The sequence below is a fragment of the Mastomys coucha genome, unplaced genomic scaffold, assembly GCF_008632895.1.
Source record: "Mastomys coucha isolate ucsf_1 unplaced genomic scaffold, UCSF_Mcou_1 pScaffold21, whole genome shotgun sequence".
In the NCBI taxonomy this organism is placed as follows: Eukaryota; Metazoa; Chordata; class Mammalia; order Rodentia; family Muridae; genus Mastomys; species Mastomys coucha.
In genome coordinates, this window is record NW_022196904.1 from 185,404,874 (window position 1) to 185,421,326 (window position 16,453).

At 50.5% G+C, this 16,453-nt stretch overlaps 1 protein-coding gene across 1 annotated transcript; it reads left to right on the top strand.

Moving 5' to 3' along the window:
* The first annotated feature begins 672 nt into the window (after positions 1-672).
* Positions 673-4,550, top strand: Adra2a (adrenoceptor alpha 2A). The gene is made up of 2 exons (XM_031390696.1): positions 673-1,379; positions 1,527-4,550. The coding sequence occupies exon 2, from the start codon at positions 1,810-1,812 to the stop codon at positions 3,217-3,219; it is 1,410 nt and encodes a 469-aa protein (XP_031246556.1). The 5' UTR covers positions 673-1,379; positions 1,527-1,809; the 3' UTR covers positions 3,220-4,550.
* The last annotated feature ends 11,903 nt before the right edge of the window (positions 4,551-16,453 follow it).

Consider the following 16,453-nt stretch of genomic DNA (forward strand, 5'->3'; position numbering starts at 1 on the left):
TCATGACATAGTGCAGTTTGAAATCTGTTCCCGCTCACCCCACCTTTGAGCTTAGTCCAAACTTGCCCCTAAGACAGGAGAAAAATGGAGGAAAGGACTCCAGAGGAACCCGGAGCCCTTAAAGTCTCTTTCCAGCCGTGACGGCCAGCGGCCAGCAGGTGTCAGTGCGCTCTCGTTCTGTCATGGCTCAGGGCCTACCCCCTCCAGGACCCTTCCCCACCGCCGTTCAAAGGGGCGCAGTGCGACTCCAGGCCTCGAGAGTCCCGCAGACAGCTCGGTGGCTGCAAAGATGCGCGGCCTTCTCTTCCCTAAGTATGGATAACTCCGGCCTGGTCTGCTCCCGTGGGTGCTGGTTCATTCCGCTCCAGTGGTTCCTTGGGAACCTGAACTTGCTTACCTCTCCCGGATCCCTTTCGTCCCAGCCACCAGGAGCACCTGCGCCTGGCCTGGGGCGGGGCTGCTTCGCCAGCGACTCTTAATGCCACTCTGCATCTCCTAATTCGGGTCCCAGCACCCTGGCACCCTCTCCTGCTAAAACCCAGCGAGATCGGTGTACCGCTGGGTGCCTGCTACTGTCTCCTGGGCCAGCTAGTAGCCGAATGGCCAACTCCCAGCAGGGGCCGCTCCCCACTCCCTACGCTCTCTCTTAAAGCCCCTCGCTCCCTGTACCCGCCTTTCCAAAAGCCCGGGCCAGCCTACGAGGTAGCGCTCTCTGGGGTCCGACGCGGGTGCGGGCTCTAGACCTAAGGAGGGGAGGCGCGAGGGGCGGAGGAGGGTCGACTTCCCACGTGGGGGCTGACGCCGGCTGCTCGGCTACGCCGGCTTCATCCTGGGGCTATAAAACCAGTCCAGCGGAGAGCGGCGGAGCAGCCTCCGCTCCCGCTTCCGTGCAGACGCCCGGCCGGCAGCAGGCACCCAGCGCCCAGCCATCCAGCGCCTCCAGCCCCACGTCCCGCGGTCCTGCGAAAACTCACGCGCTCCTCCGACCCCCGCGGGGTCTGCGGCGCGCAGCCCACCCAGCTCGCGGCTAGCAGCCACCCTCGGCTCCGCCGCGGCTCCCGGGGAGCCGATCGCTCACCTAGCTTGGCCCGGAGGACCGAGGTAGGGGGGGGCGGCTTCATGCGGCCCCCACACCCTTCACACCACCGCTTCCGTCCCCGAGCTCTGTGTACACCGTCCCAGCCCCAGCAGGGCGCACAACTTTGGAAGTCCCGTGGGGTTCCTAGAGGAGGCAGAGTCCGCGCCTTAGCCGGAGGTCCGGCCCAGCCCGCGCCACCGCGCCTGGGGGGTAGCGACGGAGTCGGAAATCTCTTCGAGGGTATGAGAAGACAGACCTAGGACCCGAGCCCGCACCAACACCCCTCCGGCAGCCTTTTGGGGTAAGACTTCTTGCTTTCGCTCATCTTAAGAGTCAAGGTAGAGATGGCTTAGCTAAATGCATTGGTATAAATTTCTGACAGCTTTCCAAATCATTAGGCCACCGATAATTTCTCTTCTCTTTTCTTGAATAAATCTCTAACCACCAGCTGGCCCTACTCGATCCTGCCGCTTAGAAATAAAACTTGGCCGTGTTCGAGGAGCTAGGAGAAAGCACCCACCCGGAGCGTCGGAAGGGCGAACCGGTGCCAGTTCGCGGGCTCCAGTCCATGGACCACTAGCGGTCCCCAGCTCGGGCCCGGGCTCCCTGCGGCCCTCTCCCTTATGTGAGGCGCGGCGGGACGAGCCGCGCACCGGAGGAAGAGGAGGACCCACGGACGCGGGGCCGGAAGGCGGCTGGCAGCAGGCCCACGAGAACCGGCACCCGCGTTCATGTTCCGCCAGGAGCAGCCGCTGGCCGAGGGCAGCTTTGCGCCCATGGGCTCCCTGCAGCCGGATGCCGGCAACAGCAGCTGGAACGGGACCGAGGCGCCCGGAGGCGGCACCCGGGCCACCCCTTACTCCCTGCAGGTGACGCTGACGCTGGTGTGCCTGGCTGGCCTGCTCATGCTGTTCACGGTGTTTGGCAACGTGCTGGTTATCATCGCCGTGTTCACCAGTCGCGCGCTCAAAGCGCCCCAAAACCTCTTCCTGGTGTCCCTGGCTTCAGCGGACATCCTGGTGGCCACGTTGGTCATTCCCTTTTCTTTGGCCAACGAGGTTATGGGCTACTGGTACTTTGGTAAGGTGTGGTGCGAGATCTACTTGGCTCTCGACGTGCTGTTCTGCACGTCGTCCATAGTGCACCTGTGCGCCATCAGCCTTGACCGCTACTGGTCCATCACGCAGGCCATCGAGTACAACCTGAAGCGCACGCCGCGCCGCATCAAGGCCATCATCGTCACCGTGTGGGTCATCTCGGCCGTCATCTCCTTCCCGCCACTCATCTCCATAGAGAAGAAGGGCGCGGGCGGTGGGCAGCAGCTGGCGGAGGGCCGCAGGGAGCCGAGCTGCAAGATCAACGACCAGAAGTGGTATGTCATCTCGTCGTCCATCGGCTCCTTCTTCGCGCCTTGCCTCATCATGATCCTGGTTTACGTGCGTATCTACCAGATCGCCAAGCGTCGCACCCGCGTGCCGCCCAGCCGCCGGGGTCCGGACGCCTGTTCCGCGCCGCCGGGGGGCGCCGATCGCAGGCCCAACGGGCTGGGCCCGGAGCGCGGCGCGGGTCCCGCGGGCGCCGAGGCCGAGCCGCTGCCCACCCAGCTTAACGGCGCCCCGGGGGAGCCCGCGCCCGCAGGGCCGCGCGACGGGGATGCGCTGGACCTAGAGGAGAGTTCGTCGTCCGAGCACGCCGAGAGGCCCCCGGGACCCCGCAGACCGGAGCGCGGCCCCCGGGCCAAGGGCAAGACCCGGGCCAGCCAGGTGAAGCCGGGGGACAGTCTGCCGCGGCGCGGGCCCGGGGCCGCAGGGCCGGGGGCTTCGGGATCCGGGCAGGGAGAGGAGCGCGGCGGGGGCGCCAAAGCGTCGCGCTGGCGCGGGCGGCAGAACCGGGAGAAGCGCTTCACGTTCGTGCTGGCGGTGGTGATCGGCGTGTTCGTGGTCTGTTGGTTCCCGTTCTTTTTCACCTACACGCTCATAGCGGTCGGCTGCCCGGTGCCCAATCAGCTCTTCAACTTCTTCTTCTGGTTCGGCTACTGCAACAGCTCGCTGAACCCTGTTATCTACACCATCTTCAACCACGACTTCCGACGCGCCTTCAAGAAGATCCTCTGCCGTGGGGACAGAAAGCGCATCGTGTGAGCGCACGGGCCCCCTGCTTACAGACCTTGGCCAGATGCAGGCCCCGGGCTTCGAGGGGGCACGTCTAGGCACGCAGCCCCTAGTACTCTGAAAGCCCGGACCTACCTGCTACCCAGCTTGGTGGGAGCTCGGGGGCCTTTGAGACCTTTTGTTACCATGTGTAAAGTTCTGGCTGAGAGGGACGCGTGACCCTTTTTGCTGGCTGTTGTGGTTGCCAGTTTCCTGGTGGGCCACCCCTGATCAGTATTGTTTCCTGATGATATTGTCATCTTCTCCCCAAGTCGGACTCTCCCAAGCTCTTCAAAGTAAGCACAGTACTAGAGAGGGCATGGTTGCCAAAGGGTTAATGAACCAAGGTTTCTTAGCCCTGGCTAATTATCTCCCCCACCCCACTTCCTTAAAAAATATCATTCCTCCCTTCCTCCCACTGTAAATATACATTATTTTTGATAGCATACTTTGGGTTCCTCAGTGTTGGCCTTGATGCGATATTGGAATCAAGGCTGTGGAGATGCCCTTCAGTCAGACAGTGGGCTATCTGGCCCAGACCAAGCTCCTTTGCAATGCAAGCCCCTTTCTAGTGTTCTTAAGTCGCTCTCAGTGCTTTTCAGCAGTAACTGGTGACTGTCCCCTGGACACGGACCTGCTTTGACATTTCCTGACAGGGAAGGGATTTCTGTTCATTTTCCCCTGTGCCTAACAGCATAATTGCCTTTTCCTATGTAAATATTACAGCGATGGACCAAGACAGAAGGAAATGAACCTTCTGCCTTGCATCAGCCCTGTGTATAAAGCCATTACCCGCTGAGGCACCGCTTGCCCCAGTAACTCACTTTGTGGTTGGCTCTCCCCTCCTCTGGGGCCAAGGCTTGAAGAAGAGTATGAATGTTTCTATCTTGTATGTGTGCCGCCCCTCCCCCAGAAAGTGCTGACTAAGGGGAATCTTTTAGCTGCTGTTTTTAGACACACAGGAGGGGAAATTATGTGGAAGAAACCAACCTGATACAATTTGCCAAGGTAAACAGTGTGAGAAGACAAATGGCCTGCCACACTGTACAGTGCCAGCCCCTACAGCTCTTGGGTAGCAAGGTGTTACCTCCCCTTGCTTTTCTGGCTGAGATCATGTGACTAATGAATTGCCAAAGTCAGGGAGTAGGCGGAGACTTCGTGTTTACAACCTGGTTTCTACTTATTTTAGGCGGACTGTGGAAGGCCTGTGATCTGATTTCATGAGAGGAAGACTAAATGTCAGCACTTGTTGCTGTGACGGTGGGTTTTTTTTAAATAAAAGTTTACAGATCAAATGTGAAATAAACATGAATTAAGTGGTCCTCCTGTCTAGTAATTGAGTTTTCAAGTCTTGGAACTCTGGGATTGCCTGATAATACACACTTTGTAAATTGTCTTTGAACACCTGAGCATTAACACACTACACTCATGTGAGACAGTTTGCCTATTCAATGGGCTACCTTCTTCACTCTTTTCAAGAACGCTATGAGGTAAATTGTGTTGCTATTCCCATTTTACAGGTAAACAGTGCAGAAGGCAACTGGCTTACCTAGGGTTAGTAGGTGTGCAAGTTCACTGCTTTCCATTTCATCTCTGTGAAGACTCTGTGCTCCTAACCCTAGTGTTTCCAGGTCTGTGCTCATCACACTCCTCAGAATGCAAGCACCTTGCACACACAGTGGGGATATATCCAGTGTACCGTGTGCACACACCCTAAAGTGTCTATATGCCCCCCTCCAAATATGTGTATTCCTCAAAGCATGTATCTATCCTAAAGTGTATATATACAGAATCTGGAATACACTTGAAAATGTGCATCAAACAGTGAAATGTGCTAATAGAGAATATGGTAAATACTCCACTGCTTGGTACAGGCATCTAATGTACTGGCTGGCAGTTTGAGTCTTCTCTAGTCAGAGGTGTGCTTCCTTGCTATTTCTCCTATCAACATTTGTCCCTTCGATTTGGAGGGCTCTAGACCCTCACAACAATAGCTATGACACTTTAATGCCAGAAGGGTCTTAGAGATCTAATATGGATCCCACCTAATATGGAGGCAGGCAGGTGGAAGTGGCTTGCTCAGGGTCCCATTGATATAGGCAATGGGGCCTTGGCCATAGGCTGCTCCCAGTAAGGACAATGAGCCCTAAGGAGCCCTATGCATGACTGTGGGGCGAGTCCCCTGATGCAGCTGAGTTGAGAGATCTCAGTGAGGAGCTGGGTTTCAGGGACAAATACAAATAACAAGATTTGGTTTTGATGGAAGAGCAAGGTTTGCAAGTACAGCCACCTGTGTCTGGTGACCAGCTCTGTGTCTAGTGTGTGGACCAGCTCTGTGTTTAGTGTGTGAACCAGCTCTGTGTCTGGTGTGTGGACCAGCTCTGTGTCTAGTGTGTGGACCAGCTCTGTGTCTGGTGTGCGGACCAGCTCTGTTTCTGGTGTGCGGACCAGCTCTGCATGCTGCAGAAGTGGGTGCTGGGCACCTTTGGGATACGCTTGCAGCATCTTGCCTATGGTGAAGGGCTGTGTGCTGGGACGGACTGGGAAGCTTAGGGGAGGAAGACAAAGCGATTTTGGAGGAGAACCTGGAGTCACCTAGGTCCTTCAAGCCTACGGACAGGAGGGGAAGCAGGAGACACTTAACACCAGTAACCTTTGTTCAGGGGCTTTGAAAATCACCCCAGCTCCTGACCTGTGGTACCGAGACTGGCTTCCTGGGCTGATGCTGAGGCCTGCTCCCACCCTCCCTCACCCAGGCTCCAGGCCCTCTATTCTAGGGCACCGGTTGCCCCAAAGGCAAACAGTGCTAGACAATAGGCCAGCTTGGCAGGCCTCCAGGACCAGAGCTGTGTGAGCTAGGCATAGAGGCAGCTAGACCCAGAGCTCACCATTGGCTTTATTCTGCCCTGCTAGCTGAGGACGAGTTTGCCTTGCCTGGGTCCCCAGAGCTCCTGCTCAGAGGGGGAAGTGAAGGCAGAGAGGTGTGAGGGGGGGTGTCTGGGATCTTGGTTTACTTTTACAAATCCCTCAAAGAGATGAACTCAAAGTCCCACAGCTGGTCAACAGCCAAGCAGAGACCAGAGAGCCGGCTTCCTGACCCCTCATCGCCTTTCTTTCCAACAGGCCATTCCCTTTTTTGTACCAAACTCCACACCCCAGGATTTCTGTCAATTGAAGTGATGGATGCTGTGTCCAACCTGAGCTCTGGCGTTTGTAGCTGTGCACTGCTGTGGCCTGGCAGAGAAGCCTTAGGCGTGGGTTTGCTCGGAAAAGGAAGGCATGAGGACTTCCAGGAGCCCAAGGAAGGAGCCCAAGCTGGACTATACTGGATTTCTGAGTTTACAGAAGGACTTGCTGTCCCTTTGAAAGGGCCCAAGCAGCAGTTTGTGAAGGTGCATGTGGGGGTGAGGGTGGGATCAAGATTGATCTTACCATAAGGAGAAAAGACTGGATGGTGACCCCACCACCCCTCTCCCACGGTCCCTGAGAGTCACAGCTGCTTCAGGCCGCTTCCTAGACCCCCTGATGTGAGGAGAGGTTTGGGGTGCTTGGGACCCTCATCTTAGTCTGGACAGCTGCACATCCTTCTCCTCCAGGACTTTGTTCAAGGATTCAGGTGAGATGGTAAGAATGTGGTCCAAATGTTTCCTTCTCCATGACTCAACTCAATCCGCACCGGGGAGCCCACATGTGGCTTCAGCCTCTTCAGCTCCTACACTGCTTACCCAGAGATCCCGAGAGCTGGCTAGTTATGCATCCTCCTGGTCTTGCTTCACCCCTGTCCTCCCCTGGACTCTCTGTCTGTCACCATCTGTCCCTACCGCAGATTCTGTTTGCCTTAAGAGGAAGCAAGAAAGAAATGCCCGGGCTGGCCCTGTCCCACTCAGGCATATTTCAACAGCCTGCTCTTAGGGGCGGCAAGGGGAGCTCCTGGCTCCACATGGGATATCTGCTAAAAGAATTGTCTTTCTTATCCAAGAATCCAGGGGATTGTTTTCTCCAGAGTCGGGGTTTGCTGTCAGCTTGCCCTCAGTGCCTTACCCTGAGTTCTGACAATCCTAAAGTGGGCCTGGGAGTCTGGGATGCAAAGAGCCCCACCTAGCAAAGGCTGTCTCTGTAACGGCAGGCAGCCAGGCCACAGCACTGCACAGCCACAAACGCCAGAGCTCAGGTTGGACACAGCATCAATCACTTCAATTGACAGAAATTCTGGGGCGGAGTTTGGTACAGAAAAGGGAATGGCCTGTTGGAAAGAAAGGCGATGAGGGGTCAGGAAGCCGGCTCTCTGGTCTTCGTTTTGCTGTTGACCAGCTGTGGGACCTTGAGGGATTATAAAAGGAAACTTGCTGCATTGTCTAGTGTCATTTAGATGTGTTCTGTGGACCTAATTAAATCAATCTCTAGTCTATCCATGTATCTGTGCATCCACCCATTATCCAGTTAATACTTATCACCTACCTGTTCATCTAGTTATCATTTACATAATGCCTTCTAAAAAGGTTTTTTTAGATTATAATTTCGTAATTTCCTTCTTTTTTTCTTCCCTTCAAACTTTTCTTGCCTCCCTCCATAGATACCACCTCCTTGAGTGTTTTATCTTTTGAAATTCAAGGCCTCTTTTTCTTAAATTGTTGTTGTTGTGGTGGTGGTGGTGGTGGTGTGTGTGTATGTGTGTGTGTGTGCGTATTCCTAAATACACAGAACATGTCAGTCGATATAAAGTAATTTTGACAGGCCCCTTTGGTGACTTGGTGTGCTGTCTCACAAGCTGTATCAATCATGTTTGCTGGAGCACTTGGCTCAGGCTCTCTAGGGGCTTTTCTGCTGATCCATTTTAGATGATCTAAATCTGCTCTGCTCTGTCTCTGTTAGGTGAAGCATGCGTAGAGACAAGTCCAATTCTTCTTAAGAACATGTTTTTCCAGGTGCATTATACTTAATAAGGGTTGGAGTTGTGTTGTGGTTTGGACCACACTTGACTGTATGTATGTGCGCTTGTGAGCACGTATGAGTGTACACGTGTGTGACTCCACGGGAGCATGCATGTATGTATGTACATGTGTGTGACTCCACGGAGCATGCATACTCATATATACTTGTGTCTGGGTGTGCATGTGCTTTCAGTGTATGGAGACACAGGAGCTGGCTCATCTGGGGTGGAAGGTCTACACTATAGAGAGGTGGGTATCTGTACCAGAGGAGAAAACTGCAAAGGGAGGCCAAGGGGGGTGTGAGGTTGGCTCACAGATCCTAAGTGTGAGGAGCCTCTCCTCAAGCTTGACCAGGGCAGCCGTACTGAGCTAGATCAGCAATGATGGGCGTGGGCATCCTGGATAGGACAGTGCTGGTTCTCCGGGCTGGTTTCTTCAGCGCCCATACTGTCCTGCTGTCTATGAAAGGGAAGAGTTATCCAGCTACAAGGAATTTCAGGGATGGAGGGAGGCCAGGCTGGTGAGGCTTCATGTGCTTTCCAGCTCCATCAAAGCTAGAAATATTGGTCCTCTATGAATTTTAATATCTGAGCAAAAGAGATGGCGCACTGAGAAGGGGTAAATGAAGGGAGGCTGGGGACTGTTCACAAGATGCAGGCGGGGTTGAGAAATGCCTCCAAGGGCACAGTGGGGGCTTTCAGCACCCTTAGGCCCAAGGGAGTGGACAAGGGAGTGGCTGATCAGACTACCTCAACTTGGGCTGCAAGCTTGGTGCTGGCAGACACCACTGATGGGGGTTGGGGGCTTTAGCCATTGCCAGGCTGCCGTGGGCAAGAAGAGAAGCAGGGAATCTCTCACTCATGCACCTTGATCCGCTGGTGGCAGTCCTCACTGAAGATTCAGAGTACAGGGAGCTCCCAGGATCAGCCTTCCAGGGCCCAGCTCAGGGTCCATGACAGAGACAAGCACAGAACATTGAATAGCAGACCTGAAATGAAGCCAGGACTAGGCCGTGCGATAACACCTGGGGAGCTGAGGCAGAGGGGGCCGAGCTGCCTAAGTCCTGCAGTTTGTCCAGGGAGCCAGTTGCCTAGATCCCTGGGAAGCTAACTGTCGAGAAGCAAGCAAGCAAGCAAGCAAAAACCACACACAGAGACCTTTCTTTCTCCTTTGTGGATGTGAGAGTCTGTCTGTTACACCCAGACCTCGGGGTCCCACAGACCACAAAAGCCCACTGCGAGTCTAAGTTGTATGCAGAAGCAAAGAGTTTTTGTTGAAGTTCTAGCTCAGACTTCTCCAACCTCTCTAACCAACAGAGGGCTGGGAAAGGTGCTGCGCTGGTGTCAGCCGGTGTCAGCCGGTGTCAGCCTCATCTTTGATATGCTTTAAGCTGGGTAAGGGGTTTTCTAACTTGACAGTTATGTGATTGGTTGGTATTTTAGAAAGCATAGCTTGCACAAAATTCTAGCTAACAACATAAACTTTGTCTTGACTTGAGTTATGTGCCCTGGACTCGACACTGGGCATTTCCCCTTATCAAGGGCGGAGTGGCTATTACTTGGGGGGAGGGGGGCTAGGGTGTCTTAGTTCCTGGAACTAAGTTGTGGTTTTTCCACTTACCAAGTTCATACTGAGTACAGGCTGAACACAAAATAGAATTATCTAGCTGGGTCCCTTGGTATCCATATTGTTACAAGCATGGTTTCCTGTGTGCATGTATGTCTAGATGCACAGAGAGACACACAGACAGAGATGTGTGCACATACTCACACCCACACACAATCCTCTTATTCTCCTTCCCTGACACTTGGGGAGGCCCTGAGAATCCTAGCCATAGTTCTCTGGGCTTTTTATATGTCACAGCCTGGGCTTCAGGGTCCAAGGAGTAGCAGCTGAGCTGTATAGAAAAGATGCCAGTAAGGCTGAGGTCTGGTTGCACACGTGGGGATTGGCCCAAGCCAATGTCGTCAGATATCCCTGGATACATGGGCGATCCTGCTGCTCACTCTTCATCTCTGGGGCTCCATTTGTTATCTTAGTACATTCCCTGGACACACAGTAAGAACTCTGTCTGTCTGTCTGTCTGTCTGTCTGTCTCTGTCTCTCTCTGTCTCCCTGTCTCTCTCTCTGAGTGTGTGTGTCTCTCTCTCAAATACTCTGGTCCTAGTAGAGGCATGGAGACATTGAAATAACAATAATAATAGATTCTCTTCTTCATTCTTTCTTTCATTTTTTTCTATATTTTTTTAAACTGTGATCAAACTGTTAGAGTTGGGGACAGAGTAGTGAATGAGGAGATCAGAGCCCTTCTTTTTGTGAGGGAGATCAATGCCAATGGCACCAGGGCAGTGACAGGCGAAGACACAGGATCTCAGTGGGTGAACCTGACCTGGGCTAAGGCACAAAGAAGATGTGTGGAGAAGTGGACAGCCAGATGAGAACTGCGGCAGAGGTTGGAATGAGTCAGACAGGAGATGGGGAGGGGAGGACGGATGGGGAGGGGAGTCCCCTTTTGAATAAGTTTCCTCTGGGAGGAGGATGTGCTGTTGATCGTGAACAGAGAGGGGCACAGGCTAGACCATGCAGCTGCTGGTGGAAGACTTTGTCCCAGAGGCAGTGGGATCTATTGGGATCTTTTTAGATGAGAGAGGACAACGACTGAATTTGTTTGGAACAATCATTGTGGCCACTGGGTAGAAACTGACTAGGAACGTGTCAGTCACCCAAGTTAGAGATGATACAATGGCATTCAGGGAAGCCTGAGTGCCCCCTGACCCCCCACAGAGGTCATCTAGCAGGCGGTGCCAATCTCTGTGCACACCCAGAGCTGTCCCTCTTTGCACCATGGTTCCCGCCTCTGTGAACAGGCATCTTTCAGGGTGGTTTTTGTCTTAGAGGTTCCTGTTTGTGGCTAAAAGCAAACATCCTTTTGGAGAATTACCAGTTGGCCTTGGTGATTCAGAGAAGGACATGATCGGGGAGCTGGTTTTCCCACCTCAGTAGCCTTATCTACTTCTGGGCAGTGGGAGGGGTGGGTTAAAGTGGAATGAGGTGGTGGGTGGGTGGGAGATTCACAGGAGAACCCAGGGGCACACACTGCATGCTCATGATATTAGCAGGATGTCTCCACCCAGGGTTCCTCTTGAAACAGAGGACTGGTAAGAATCACATATACTATTTCTCTGCTCTCTTGAACAATGTATAGGACTGCCTGGAGAGGGGATTCTGTGGAGGGCAGAAATACCCATGAGTCCTCTGTGGAGATCTCTACCTCAATCCCACCCAACCTCCCCCATTCAAGCCCCATGCTCACCAGGATTTGTGAGGGAAATCTACAGAGCCACAGCCTATCTAGCATCTGCTCTAGGTCCCCTTCCTACCCTGACCAGGTGGAAGTTCTAAGAAGATAATGGGGAGCAGAGGGAACTCATTGTAATGAGTTTCTTAACTGCCCTATGCTTTATTTACTCCTCAGTAAAGCAGCGGTTCAGGCAGTGACTGCTCTAAAGTGCTTGGCTTTAGCGGTTGGGTTGATGACTGTCTACTTATCCGACAGCACACACTGTCTTTGCTTCCATTCTAACTTCTCAGGGTGAAAGGGCCTGGCGCCCATCTTGCCATGATGGAGAGGGCACTACTCGGACTGCTGAGGTAAGCACACCGTGAGTGTGTGTGAGCATAGATAGAGAGGAACCAGAAGCGCTAGAGTCTCCCCATTATCTCTGCAGCATTTACACAGGGGAGCATCTGACGCATCTGAAAAGACGCAAACTCACGTGGGAAATTACACATTATGAAATATTTATAAAACATCTCTCCTTTTTTATTAGATATTTTCTTTATTTATATGTCATATGATATCCCCTTTCCTGGTTTCCCCTCTGAAAAAAACCCTGTTCCCTCCCCACTCTCCCTGCTCACCACCCCACCCTTTCCCTGCTTCCTGGCCCTGGCATTCCCCTACACTGGGGACCATAGAACCTTCACAGGGCCAAGGGCCTCTCCTCCCATTGATGACAGACTAGACCATCCTCTGCTACATATGCTGCTGGAGCCATGAGTCCCACCATGTATACTCATTGGTTGGTGGTTTAGTCCCTGAGAGCTCTGAGGGTACTAGTTAGTTCACATTGTTGTTCCTCCTAAGGGGCTGCAAACCCTTCAGTTCCTTGGGTTCTTTCTCTAAGCTCCTTCATTGGGGACCTCAAGAAATTAGACTCCAGAGAGCCAAATAGCCCTATTAAAATGGGATACAGAGCTAAACAAAGAATTCTCAGCTGAGGAATACCGAATGGCTGAGAAACACCTAAAGAAATGTTCAACATCCTTAGTCATCAGGGAAATGCAAATCAAAACAGTCCTGAGATTTCACCTCATACCAGTCAGAATGGCTAAGATCAAAAACTCAGGTGACAGCAGATGCTGGAGAGGTTGTGGAGAAAGAGGAACACTCCTTCATTGCTGGTGGGACTGCAAGCTGGTACAACCACCCTGGAAATCAGTTTGGCAGTTCCTCAGGAAATTGGACATAGTTCTACCAGAGGACCCAGCTATACCACTCCTGGGCATATACCCAGAAGATGCTCCAACATGTAATAAGGACACATGCTCCACTATGTTCATAGCAGCCTTATTTATAATAGCCAGAACCTGGAAACAACCCAGATGTCCCTCAACAGAGGAGTGGATACAGAAAGTGTGGTACATCTATACAATAGAGTACTATTCCGCTATTAAAAACAATGAATTTATGAAATTCTTAGGGAGATGGATGGATCTGGAGAATATCATCCTGAGTGAGTTAACCCAATCACAAAAGAACACACATGATATGCACTCACTGATAAGTGGATATTAGCCCAGGAGCTCAGAATACCCAAGATACAATCCACAAACCACAAGAAACTCAAGAAGAAGGAAGATCAAAGTGTGGATACTTCAATCCTTCTTAGAAGGGGAACAAAATACCTATGATAGGAGTTGCAGAGACAAAGTATGAAGCAGAGACTTAAGGAAGGACAATCCAGAGACTGCTCCACCTGGGAATCCTTCCATATTCAATCACCAAACCCAGACAGTATTGTGGATGCCAGCAAGTGCAGGCTGACAGGACATTTCTTTTTTATTGCATGTATGGATATGTGTTTGCATGTGTGTGGTTGCAGGTGTATTTGGAGGTCAGTGACCAGTGTCTAGCACCTTCCTCAAGTGATCTTTATTTACTGCATCAGTCTCCCTCTCTGACCTCAGAACTCACTGGGTTCCACTAGGCTCCAGCTTGATTTGTGGGTACCTTGCTCATGCTTTCTAGGTGCAGGGACTGCAGATGGGAGCCATTTCTACTTAGCCTTTATGTAGGATCTGGGTATGTCAACTTTGGTAGTTAGATAGATAAAGTGATTTATCCACAGAGCCACCACCCAGCTCCTCAACTTTTCACATAGAAAAATCTTGGTTATAACTGGCCAAATTTGATCACATAGAGACCAAACAATAACAGAAAAATCCTGCACAAACCAAACTGTTCACGAGGGGGGTAACATTTTGTTGTTGTTGTTGTTGTCAAAGTCTGTTTATTATTATAGCTAGCTCGTAATCTCATAATCTTTTTGTTTTGTTTTTTGTTTTTGTTTGTTTGTTGGTTTTTTCGAGACAAGGTTTCTCTGTGTAGCCCTGGCTGTCCTGGAACTCACTCTGTAGACCAGGCTGACCTTGAACTCCGAAATCTGCCTGCCTCTGCCTCCCAAGTGCTGGGATTAAAAGCATGCGCCACCATTGCTTGGCTTCATAATCTTATCTGAACATTTCCTGCATTCAGTTAGCAGTTTTACTTAAGAGAAAATGATAGAAAATCAGTGCAGGGGCTAGGACCAAGCATGGCTTTCTGAAACAGGGTAAATAAAAAATGTTAAATAAAGAACAGAGTTTTCAGTACATGACTGTAGATATTTCTGGATGCCCAAACCATTTCTAATAAAAGTAAACAAAGTAAAATCTCATCTGTAAAACAAAAATTTGGTCTTATGTAGAAATTAGCAATGCTCATGAGTATGCACTGTATGATTTCACTCTGCAATTAGAAAGTAGCAAATTAAAGCAAGGTTTGCTGTTCAATGGCAGAGCATCTGCCTCTTGTGCAGGACGTCCCAGCTTCTATTCTGGGTACTCTGGGAGAAAAACAAACAACAAACAAAAGGAAGCAAGGTAGCAATGGTCCTTCCTAGCCTCCTACTCCACAGGTTTAGCTACATCCTGGCACTCTGAACAACTTTAGCCTTCCTGGCCGTTATAAAACTACCCAGACCATTAACAAAGTCTTATTAATTAACTACAAAGTAAAAAGAAAACTACATATTTTTAAAAAACCTGCCTGTGAAGCAGTATAAAACTCACTTGTGGGCAATTTTTATCCCTATTTTTTCTTGCATACACTTGAATATTTTCCTACAATGACTAGACATCGCCCTCATGGTGAAAATGAAATTTTCTTTATGTCAGAGGGGACACAACAGTGTTTCTGGTCCGAATAGAAGACGCGCTTTGATGTCTTAAAGAATGGAAAGCTACGAGGAGGGAAGATGAACATAAACATTTAAGAAAATTACAAAAGAAACATTCACAGCTGAAAATGAAGCCACCAAAAGGAAATAAATGCAATGGGAAATGACAAGAGGTAAAAAACACAATCAAGAAGATTTTCATATCCTGCACATGGGCGATGGGCTAAGTCTAATGAGGGAATTGGCTATCATCCCTGTAGCCTGACACGAGGAAATGAGTGCATTTTCATCTGGCCAGCACAACAGTGTTCTAGCAATGAAAGAAGCAAGTCAGAGAACAATTGTGAGGTTTTGTAGTGCAGTAATTGAAAAAAAAAAAAGAAGGAATTATAAAAGCCAGTGCTTGGGAGATGGTGGCAGTACAGGACGGCCACAGCTGGTGCCGCTCTGCTTCCCAGTGACAATATTCTGGATGCTACCCTAAAAGTATCTGTTCATATATAGCTGATGGATATGTGCAATGGCCCAGAGACAAATGTGAAATGAATGCAGAGAGTTATGCTGCTTTTCATTTATTTTCATTGCCAGGTTCCTAAAGATATACTAAAACATGTTAGGAGAAAATGCGATGCTTGTTTCATGATATCTATTCCACTCTTTTGTAGTGTGTGTGTAAGTGGTTGTGTATGCGTGTGCAGGTGCATGTGTATGTGCGTCAGCACACACTTAGAGGCTAGAAGTCAACGTTGGACACACCTCTCTCACATACACACACGCACACGCATGCACACACACACACACGCACACACACACGCACGCGTGCACACACACACACACACGCATGCATGCACACACATGCACACACACACGCACGCATACACACACGCGTGCACACACACGCGCGCACACACACACACGCACACATACACACACACACACACGCACACAGGCACACACGCATGCACACACACCACAGAGGCTGAGGTGTATTACAGAAAATAACTTTTCAGAGCAGGGCATTGTTGTCCTGCAGAGGAATGTCCTGTTTTCAAGTGGCCACAGTCCCTGCTCCTCAAATATTCCCCTAAGGTTAATCCAGTTACAGGGGTAAGAGGCAGGCTTGGCAGTACATTCTATAATCCCAGTGCTTGGAAGGCTAAGGTGACAGTATTGAGAGTTCCAGGCTAGCCTGAGCCATGGTGAAGTCTTTTTCAAACAAGACAAGACAAGACAAAACAAAACAAAACAAACAAAAAAGATTGAACCCAATAGGACCACAGGGCCTTTGACTTCTGAGACCCTGAAACAGTCAAAGACTAAAGATAGTGTGGATGGTAAAGATTTTATCTTAGTAAAGAGATGCCAGGACAGACCTGGGGCTAAGGAGTCCTGGATGCTCATGAGATGTGCAAGGTCGTGGAGGGGTCCTCTAGGAAAACAACTGTGTGCTGTACACAAACACGTAGCAGGAGATGTGTGTACACATACACATTTGTGTGTATGTTTGTGTATAAATTAATCACTTAATGCCTTGATAATTGATTCCAGAGCCAGTATGGATACCAAATTCTGAGGATGATCAATTCTCCTATCTGAAATAGTATATAACCTTCTTCCCATGGACTTTAATTTTTTTCTCTGTTCCCTATAACACTAGCTATTAGTGTTATATACTACAATATTAATGATATACAAAGTTATATTTTTTATAGCTCTGAGGGACAACAGGAACACATGTATGTTTAGCAAGGATGTAGTCTATTTTCTGAACATTTTTCACTTTTTTTGATCCAT